The 11,305-nt window shown below is 40.7% G+C and overlaps 1 protein-coding gene across 1 annotated transcript; it reads left to right on the forward strand.

Moving 5' to 3' along the window:
- Positions 1–2,051: 2,051 nt before the first annotated feature.
- On the forward strand, positions 2,052–3,682 carry LOC131256795 (zinc finger protein CONSTANS-LIKE 4-like). The gene is made up of 2 exons (XM_058257837.1): positions 2,052–2,867; positions 2,962–3,682. Exons 1-2 carry the CDS (start codon positions 2,109–2,111, stop codon positions 3,307–3,309), a joined length of 1,107 nt encoding a protein of 368 aa, XP_058113820.1. The 5' UTR covers positions 2,052–2,108; the 3' UTR covers positions 3,310–3,682.
- Positions 3,683–11,305: the final 7,623 nt, after the last annotated feature.

The raw sequence follows: 11,305 nt of genomic DNA on the forward strand, positions 1-11,305 counted from the left end.
GGTATCACGTCCGAGTCCCGAGGCATTACGTCCGAGTCTTCGGACTTGTATTTTTGCCCCCAACAGTAGGCATTTGGATAGTTTCAACGGTGGGAATCACTCTCTCCACTATTATTTTTTGTAGCGGGGTTTACTAGAGATTTTAATCTATCTCATTCTTTAGCTCATTCCTATAATGATATCTCAAGATGGATGGACGGTGTAGGTACAACACATACGTAATGATGAGGCGTATAGAACTTAGTGACATCACTGGTTAGTATTCAATGAGTAGCGAGTGGCTACTGAAGTGACGTCATCAAGTTTTGTGGGCTTTACTAGGATGCATGTGTTATATCCCATTGCATATATATTTTTAGATATCATTGTAGGCTATGAACTAAAAAATGAGGCAAAAAAAAAACACCTTAAGTATGCTCCTCCAACGAAAACAGTGGGTAAAGTGATTCCCATCGTTGAAACTCTCCTCAGGCTAATATAATGTTTATTTGAAATTTAACCCGCCCAAAAGTTATAATAAATACAAAATAAGAGAAAACACAAATATTAACTTGATCTAAAACTGACGTGGTCTTTAACAGTATTATAGATGAGCATCACTATCATACTGTTATCTTTAGGGTTTGGATTTAACCTGTTCTTCGGATATTGTCCTAAAAATGGTATCTCCATGTTTAGGATATGTAGGCTGACTTCATTTCCGGAGCCAGTCTCTTACTCAACCTGTCAGTAGTTAATTCGTGCCAAGTGGAAACGGATTGGCTACCCCTTGACACCGTGAATGGCCGGTGGTTTAGCGCTCTGTGGGCTCCATTATAATATATGTGTTTCATTCATGTTGTCCATCTATTTTTATAGATCATCTTTTATTATTAGAGAAAAAATGAGGTATATATAAATCTAAAGTAGACTACATTACAGGAAATAGTGTTGAATGAAAGTTGACCATTAAAAATATTTTGATAGCCATAAAAGCTTTGGATCAAGCTGATATTTATTTTTCCCTTCATCTGGGTCTTCATAACACAATCAACAGATTGGATGTCAAATAAACAGTACAGTGAGCCTTAGGAGGATTTTAATGGTGGATATCCAATCATTATTGTTTTCCTATGGTGTGGTCCATCTGATATTTATATCCCTATCGTTTTTTGTATTAGTCCCTAAAATGATCCTTAAAAATGGATGAACAGAATGGATGAAACAAATACATTATGGTGGGGCCCACAGAGCACCGACCATCAGCCACTGGGATGGTGTCAGGGGGAGTAGCCAATCCATCTGCGCGCCCTGTGAAGACCTGTAGGCGGGTGCACAGAATACTCAAACTCGAGCCCCTGAGAAAGTCGAAACACAGTGGGTGCGGATTGGGTGTTACCCGAGTATCACGAGACTGGGTGTTTGCCTGACCATGGCCCACCTTGATGTCTATGATATATATCCACGCCGTCCATCTAATATGTTAGATCATTTTAAGAGATGATACAAAAAATGAAGTGATACAAATCTCAAGCGGACCATACAGGAGGGATTAAATTCTAACCATTAAAAACTTCTTGAAGACTATAAAAGTCTTAAATCAAGTTGATACTTGTGCTTTCCCTTCATTCAGGTCCGTACGATCCAATCAACAGGTTGGATGGTAATAAATCACTTCAATGGGCCCTAGGAAGTTTTAATGGTGGATATTCAATGACAACTGTTTCCTTTGGTATCGTACATTTGAGATCTTGGTCTTATTCATTTTTGGGGCCACTCCTTAAAATGATCTGGAAAAACTGATGGACGGCGTGGATATAAAACATATATATCAAGGTTGGCCCAACGGTCAGGGCAACACTCACTAAAGTATTACCCGAGTAACGCATAATTCACTCCCGAACACACTAGCATGGGTCCCACGTCGGCACAGGTAGATGACAGCTACCTTCCCATATCGCATTTAAGCTATAATCCTTTTGAATGGCTAAGAGCGTTCCACGTGTCGCGTGCTGACTCGCCAGCGACCCGATCGCGCTTGCTCCGAGAAGATAGAGAGAGACGCTTACCCAAACGACTATACCTCTGTGAGGGAGGGAGAGAGAGGAAGAGGGACGTAGCTGAGAAAAATGGCGATCCAGGAGGAAGAACGATCCAAGCCGTTCACGACCGGGTGGCCCCTGTCTGCAAAGCCCTGCGATTCGTGCAAATCATCCTCGGCCCTGCTCTTCTGCCGTGCTGACTCGGCGTTTCTCTGCATCGAGTGCGACGGCAAGGTCCACGGCGCCAACAAGCTCGCCTCCCGCCACGAGCGTGTGTGGATGTGCGAGGTGTGCGAGCAGGCCCCCGCCTCCGTCACGTGCAAGGCCGACGCCGCTGCCCTCTGCGTCACGTGCGACCGCGACATCCACTCCGCCAATCCCCTCGCGCGCCGGCACGAGCGATTCCCCGTCGTTCCCTTTTACGAGTCCGCTGCCGCCGTTAAATCTAACGCCGTTCGCCTCCTTGTTCCCGACGGCCTCCTCAAAGACGATGACGAAGATGACGAAATTGTCCCTGACCAAAACCCCAACGACACGTGTCAGGATGAGGCGGAGGCGGCCTCCTGGCTCCTCTGCAACACTAACCCTAAGCTGATGGACGGCCCGGATCTCAAAACCGGAGATTACTTTTTCTCTGACGTAGATCCGTACCTCGATCTTGACTACGCTTCGTCGATGGACGCGCGATTCCATCATCAGAACGGACCCGGCGCTGACAGCGTTGTCCCCGTGCAATCCAAGCCGTTCCCGTCTCCGATCCTCAAACCGTCATCTGAGAACGGCCACGATCTGGATTTCTGCCGTCCAAAGCCATCTTACAGCTACACTCCATCTCTCAGCCAGAGCGTAAAAACTCCAGATCCAGAAAATACACAATTGAAATTTTCAAACTCCACTTCCACTTCCTTTCTCATAATTCTGTGTATCCTTTTCGTAACAGGTCTCTTCGTCTTCTTTGGATGTCGGGGTCGTGCCGGACGGAATGGACATCGTGAAGGCTGAGATATCGGCCGGATCCGTTACGGTGAACGGGAATTCCGCAGCAGCGGCCCAGCTGTCGGGGCTTGATCGTGAGGCGAGGGTGCTGAGATACAGAGAGAAGAGGAAGAACCGGAAATTCGAGAAGACGATCCGTTACGCATCACGGAAAGCCTACGCCGAGACGCGGCCCAGGATCAAAGGCCGATTCGCGAAGCGGACGGAGATCGAGACTGAGGTCGATCGGATCTACTCCTCAGCCGCTGCTCTGATGGCCGACACCGGGTACGGCGTCGTCCCGACGTTTTAAGAACACTGGCAAACAATGCTTGGCCTCGGTGTTCCAATAGTATGCCCGGGATTTTCAGTTTCTATAAGTGGGGCCCGTTGTTAGATGATCCAAGCCGTCAGATCACTCAACCAGTGGGCCACACTTAAAAAAACGGAAAAAAAATCAGCTTAGTGTGGGAACTCCACGGCCGAGCATGGTATGATTGGCTGCCTGTTTTCGTTCTTGTTGCTGCTGCTGCTGTTGTTGTTGTTGTATATTATTACTATGTTGTGGTTTTTTCTTTTTCTTTTCTTTTTGAACTAACGTGGATTTGCAGCAGAAGCTGTTTGTTGAAATGCTTTTGCTTCTTAGAATCTCCAATCTCAAAAGCCCAACTGCTTTTTCTCTTTCATGGGCTTTTTTTTAATTTTATTTTAATCTTTTTCTTTTTCATCCAATCCATGTCTCTTTCTCTCTATCGTGAGCTTTTTGCTTTTGAGATCTGTTTCTGAAGGAGGATTGGATGGTTATTCGCTATTGCTGATTTGTTTCTGTGGTATGTGAATTAAAAATCCTTAATCATGATTAAGAGATTAATTAAGTATTGTAAGAGTCTATTTATATATGAGAAAGGCTCCCATTCATTTCGTTGGATGGTTAGTTACCATACACTCAGCCGATAATGTCTGTGCGATATCCAATCCGTCCTATAGGTTGACCCCACCATGACGATCACGCCTATCCACTCATCAGGTGGGCCATATGATGAAAACAATTTTTAGCCATTGATAAATAGAAAGATACAAGTGTGGTGAATTGAATGAGTGGATATGGAAGATTTTTACATAAGGTGATCATCTTGAAGTGGCCAACCTATCAGACGGGTGGGATTTCTCACAGACATGAAAAGTTGGAAGTTATGCAGTGAGTGGACCGTAACTTATAGTCCAGCCGGTTGGACTTGAGACCTTCTCCTCTTTATATATTTCTTTGCATTTTTGTTTGGGTACTGTTAGAAAGTCTGCGGTCAGCTTTTCAGACGTGGGAAGTACTGTGACGGAAATGCACCTATTTTTGTTTGAAATTACTCTACCCTTGCGTAGAGTGGCTAACTACTGTTTACGAGTGTCGATGTCTTTTTCACTATATTTGGGCTTTTCGTTGCTGAATTTCATGCATTTCTACCAAAGGAGGCTAAGACGGCTTGTTTTGGGAATGGTCAGTGGTGTAATAACCAACGTAAATCGAGGGCATTTTTGGCAAGCGGAATTATTTGATGCTCTGGCAGCGCATGATGCTTCATGCGCGCGGGCAGCCAGATACGCTTTACGTAGCATAAATTAACTCAATTGGACCGTTTAAATCCCAAGATCCAGATTGATTAATCTTGCAAGCATAACTTTAAATTGGGCCGTTGGATTTTTTTTGTCAATCGTATAAAAAATGTCCACCAATCTGATAATGTCCACGTCTGCAAGTTCTAAAGTGTCTGCTTGCAAGATTTCTAGGGTTTCACAAGCGGAAGATGATACTGTTATTGTAGAGGTTTCTCTATACACGTGACAGGGTGACTTGTTATTCTGGACCGTCCATCTAATTCCTTCTATTGTAGATGGAAATGGTTCGAAAATATACAAAGATCCAACAATCCCAGCTGTCTGATCAGTGTAGGACTTTGGTGGCAGTGTTAGAAATTTAAATTGGTTCCTTGTCGAGGCGAAAATTGATGGTCATGATTGTACAAAAAGCTTATTGGCTGATCAAGGGGCCATCCATGAAGGGACCACTAGATAAACGGTTGTGATTGAGTTAATATGAAGATGAGCTGTGGTCTATGGAGATCTCCTTGACAGGGGCAGTTGGGAAAAGCAAACAAAGGAGAGTTGAGTTATTTCATACTCTGGCATGGTGTGCTGATTGATAGGCGGGCGCTTAAATTATCTGGACTCAATGTGGATAAACCATCAACGAAATTCATATTGAATTGATTGTTTTCTGAGTTAGCTTTGTAGACTTTTCTTCATTTGGATTGTCCATCAATGGTACATCAATCTTCCAATTCAGACATCAAATCAGTATAATTGTCGAGTTACTTCCCATCTGAAATGGGACCCACACATTGGATGGTTTAGTTTAAGCTAATCAATCTCTTCAATTATTGGCACCTGCGTATTAACTACCACACTACCATTGTATTTAACGTTTTACATTAACAGCTGAGGGAGAAACGTGATACGTTGGAGCAGTGTCTCGACATTGCATGTGGGTGATGAGCGGACTAGGCTTTTAGCATTGACGGTTTAAAATCACACCTATTTAATATGATCTTGTCCATTAAATCTTTGATAATTAAATCATAATATTATCTTATCCATTTAATCTGTAATCATTAAATGCCAGTAGAAATAAAAAATAAAAAAATAGCCCCCCTCCCTCCGCCATGAATGGGGGAATCTACGTGGAGCCCACCGTAATGTATTTATTTATCCACACTGTCCATCCCCTGAACTTTGTCCACTAACACTTTGATCATCAACTTTATGCATCCTTTTTTAAAACTTAGTATGAGCCGTAATTCAAATAGGTTATTAGCTACAAGTCCATCTTCCTTTAAAATGCCGCCTCCTCAGGAAAGGCTAGGTTACTCCCGTCCACTTTTAATGGTAAGGTTTCCATTTGATTGTGTTAAATTTCAAACAATCTGATTCAAAGCTTGGGACAAATTACGCTGATGTAAGTCTGGTATTCATCGCCACATCGCCAAAATTTGCGTCATTTCTAGCCCTCTAAAATTTCCAGAGAATAAGGAGGGGGAGGGAGGTTCTAGTTATCTTGCATTGCATTAAAAGCAATGGTCAACTGTGGTGTTGTCCACTTGAGCATTGAATCTGCCTCATTTTTTGGCTCATATATTAAAGTGATATATTTAAGGGTAAACTCCCCTGACGGATCGAAAGGCCATATGCATGCAGAAGGTTCTTCAGTAATGGCGAAACCCCTTGTGAAGATTTCGTCAATTATATCCTGTGGTAGGTACTCGAACAACCTGGTTGGAGGAAGCGGACCTGATCTTCCAAGGAGATCCTTCACTTTCAGATTCCTCAAATCAGGAGGGATAGGCGTAGTAGCAAAAATGCGGAGCAGTTGTGTTGCACCGTAGCGGGGGAGTCGTCTTGGAGATCTGTACCGTGTTTGGCTTGCATCAGCTTTATATCGAACATTCCAAGCAAGCTTCATATGCAGAGCATTTAGAACTTCCTTTAGCCCCCCTCCCTCGGCCATGAACAAGGGAATCTGTGTGGAGCTCACTATAATGTATTTGTTTATCCACGCTGTCCATCCTCTTTCTCATATCATTTTAAGATATGAGCCAAAAAAATTAAGTTGCGTATGTGGCATAAAATTAGCCAAATAAAATGGTTCAAAAGATTGATTCTAATTGGGTGTATCGCTGGTTAAGAAACTGAGCTTATTTGATTGTCTAATAATTGGATTGGTGGACATTTAGGCCTAGTTAGGCACCATAAATTTGGTGTACCTAGATTGAAAATTCCACGAATTTAGAATACTCTATATTAAGAATTTTCTTATTGTGTGATGATCACTACATATGATAAGCCACACACACTTTGCTAGGCATGCATTTATATATATATATATATATATATATATATATATATATATATATATATATATATATATATATATATATATATATATATATATATATATATATATTTCACATGCACACCACCCTAAGTAATATATTTATAGAACTTTGAATTTAACTATTGAATTAACTTTAATATTCCTAATTAATGTATATATCTGACATTTGACATCATGTTTGTAATAAGCCTATTGAAATATATACTTTGGCAAGTAAATAATCTCTTTTGATTTATGTGACTAATATTTGGCCCACTCAAATCATTCTTTTGAAGTAATTTTAGTGATGCAGTGGATAATCTTACTGTTTTGGAATATCATTAGTGAGACACATGCATGACATATGAGTAGCACACTAGGCCATTTGTTACGCATGCAACTCTATTTCCTTTAGGGATGAGAGAGAGAAAAAAAAAGAAAAAAAAAGAAAAAAGCATAGTAATCCAAGTAAAAAGGAAAAGATTGCTCGCCAAAATTATGGATTTGGAATACCCTTTAACCTTTGAATGTTTGAATGATAAATATCCTTGGGTTCTTATCGAACAAATTAGTATGTCTCAGAGGCAGTGACCTCTACATTTTAATCAGTTTATTTTATTTTGACATAATTTATATTCCACTTACAAATTTTGAGTGTCTGCGTATCAAGAGAACTCCTCAGAGTATCAAATAACTTCTTATGGAAAATGTAGAAGCAGATTGCGTGGTGTGCCACACACCGTGGGCCTCCAAGTTCTGTGGTTTTACCACGTTGTATGTGTTATATCCATTATGCGAGAACATTTATAAGCATGAACTAAAAAAACGAGACCAATCAAAAGCTCAAGTTGATCACAGCACATAAAGCAATGGTGAAAGTAATTCCCACCATTGAAACCTTCCTAAAGCTCACGGTAATTTTTATTTGTCATCTAACCTGTTAACAAATTCCCACGTACCTAAATGAAGAGAAAAATCAAATATCATATTATCAAAAAGTTATGTAGCCGCTCAGAAATTTTCAATGATGGATGTTCAATACCCATTGCTTTTTGTGGTGTGGTCAACTTGAGTTTCTTATCTGCCTCTTTTCGTGATCCTAACCTAAAATGATGGACGGGGTGGATATAACATATACATCATAGTAACCCCACATAATTAGGTGACGTCAACACACCACGGAGGTCGGTGGTGTGCGGCACACCACGCAATTTGTTTAGAGAAATGTGGGTTTTTCTATCAAAAACAGGGGCGTAAATACAAAAGGTCAAATCATGATGAGCTTTTGCAGGGGTAGATTCGATTATTTATGCTGCGAATCCCGATGCATTTCATTTCCCATCAACGTACGAAATCTTTTTCACGTGCATCCCTTCACGTGTTTTCAACTTCCCAACAGTAAAAGGCAAAGAAATCCACCGGACTCCCGCACACGTGTGAGAGTTTTCAGCCGTTCATGAGGTGGGAACACAATAAAATGGTCCATCTATCTATTCATCAGGTGGGCCACACGCGTATAGAATTAATGGATGGTTGAAAACGACCAACTCACGATGTGCTGTCAACGCATAGAGGTGGTTTCGATATGAGTTTTGGGCCACGGCCACTGAACGATGGTGACGTGAGTGGGGATGCATCTCGCACGTGTGCCACGTTGGCTTGTGTGCGTGTCCCGATTACATTCATCCCCGATTGCAATCCTTGCGGAAGTGCGATCGACTTGACCGAAGGAGGGATCAGTGGAGAAGCAGTTTGCAAGGAGAATTTATTTTACTCTGGTAGATAGTGTCACTTGATAAGCATGCATTTAGAACTTATACAGGAGGAAAGATAAACTTTCTGTTGGGAATGAGTTATCACCTGAATTTTATAATATTGTTCCAGCAATCCTCCCTTCTAATTAGTGGACAATTATATATGGTAAATTCATATCATAGTATAATTTTCGGTATACCGTCCTAGAAATATCCACCAATCCGCTATTTGGCTGATCAAATCAGTAAATTGCTATGGTGGGTGATCCAAAAATAGCAATTTGAATATTTTAATGTAAGTTATATGTTAACTATACATGTGCCTGAAACTGTCTATCAACAATCATCCATTGCTATAACGTAAAAAATTTGATCTATTTAAAAGATTATATATATATATATATATATATATATGCGGATGATGGAGGGCGTGCGGCTTTCCTAAGGGAACGGGAGATCGATTCTGACTTCCACTGGTTGCATCGCTCAAGAGCTTTTATTTGAGGGTAAAAGGGTATTATATTTTACCAGAATCACCATTAATCAATTATTATAATTTTATAGCTGGTTAAACTCCGTAAAAAATGGTTAAGATTGATGACCCAAAAATTCTTAAATTTAAGATGACTTGTAAGTTTACGTTCTAGAGATTTCAAGTAAGGGATCATGGTTATATAGATGGAAGGTGTTAGGTACCTATTTTACCCATACGGACATATGGGCTTTACTTCATAAGATCTAACTAATTTATGAAGAATAAGACTATTTCTCGCATGCAAAAATGTAATGTGATGCAATGACAGTGATGATTGTCCGATCCGAATTTCTGATGGGTAGAATCCAACTATATTGGCAAGCTAAAGAGCATATGTTTGAAATAATCAATTGTTGGGTGCAAAGTATATATGTATGGGATACTTTATTCTGTATAAATACTTCTGTATAAATACTTATGATAAAACAATGGCCAACGGGCTAAAGTTTCTAGTGAACATGCTTTGATTATATCGACAAGCCTTAGAGTATACGCTCACCAATCAGATTTGAGAAAATAATGAAATGTAATGTATATGTTAAAACGATGGGTAACTGACTATGGTTTCTGGTGGGCAAGATCCGATTGTATCAGCAAACCTTAGAGCATATGTCTGCTAGTTAAATAACAAATGATGAAATGTACTATGATGATGATGTATATAAGGAACGAGGGGGTTGAGATTGCAGTGAATGTTGCACGATGTTAATGCTTGGGTTTGATGAAACTGAAAGAAACTTGAATAACTAGATGAACAATAGTGTCGCAAGGTTAGATTGTGGATTGTCATATGACATCATTTCATGTGTTGAATGAGGTGATAAAAGTGTAATTTTGGATAATGAGATAGACATTGGAGTAAATACACTTCAACTGCACGTTGGGGTTTGAAAAAGGAGAGTTGTATATGCTTGAGGGACGCTGCCCCAAAGAGGGAGATTGCCACATTGCCGGTGGCAACATGACTGCCATCGGTCCCCACTTGGATTCCCTGCTTTGGTAGACAGCATCATCCAAACTTGTGAAGGTTGTTGATTTGAAGTTTTGCATATTTCTCTAATTGGGCTTGCTTTTGGGCTTAGGTTCGGGATTGGTTTTGGACCTAACTAGGTGAGTTGACTTAGCGAGTTGACTCGTTGAGCTGACTTAAAGCTTTATGATTTTAGATTCCTAGGGTTCAGGGTTAAGCTGATTAGGTTAACCGGAGACTAGGTTGAATGGGTTAAGTTTAGGGTTTAGGACTAGGGTTCCTAAGGTTTAGACTTCTAGGGTTATGGTTTAAGATTGGGGTTCGGTTGTCCATCCATCAGCAAACTCAATCAACTTATTAGCCTGGAATGAGGTGTCTACATATATACATAGACGGTCAGTTACCCTCCTCATGTATCCTTATAGGGTGTGTTTGATTTTTTAATTAGTTATGTAAATACTTGAAAATAGGTAATAATTATTTACTTTTGTAATTAGGGGCAATATTCAACTCCTTTTTTGTGTTTAAACCCTAGGAGGAATAGAAAAAAACTATGAGGCCCACTGTGATGTATGTGACTAATCGACAACATCTATCCCCACTGCATGCTGATTTTAGAGCCTGAGCTGAAAAATGAAGCAGATTCATAGCTTATGTAGACCACATTGGAGGAAACAATAGGATTTGAATGCCTACCATATAAAACTTCTTTGGGCCCTAGAAGTTTTGGATCAAGTTGATATTTGTGTTTTCTCCTTTTGTTCGTGTCTCTATGACCTTATGAATAGGTTAGATGATAAGCAAACATCAATGTGGACCCTTAGAAGGAAAAAACTTTCAATGGCGGATATCTTTTGGATCATTGTTTTGTGTAGTATGGTACATGTGACGTCCCGTCCAATCGGTACAGTGTCCTGAGGCGTCCACGTAGGATTTTCCGCAGGACCGAACGTTTAAAACATTCGTGGCAGGGATACCATAAACTAATTAACCTAGAATTAGCCCGTTTGAATAAACCAGACAGGCCTTGGCAAGACCAAGTGCGGGCCGCCAAGCTGGATGACCATTTACACTGAGCAACAGCCCGTACGGGCTATACCGCGACGCCAAAGGGTCAGAAAAATCTAA

The sequence above is a fragment of the Magnolia sinica genome, chromosome 9, assembly GCF_029962835.1.
Source record: "Magnolia sinica isolate HGM2019 chromosome 9, MsV1, whole genome shotgun sequence".
NCBI lineage: Eukaryota > Viridiplantae > Streptophyta > Magnoliopsida > Magnoliales > Magnoliaceae > Magnolia > Magnolia sinica.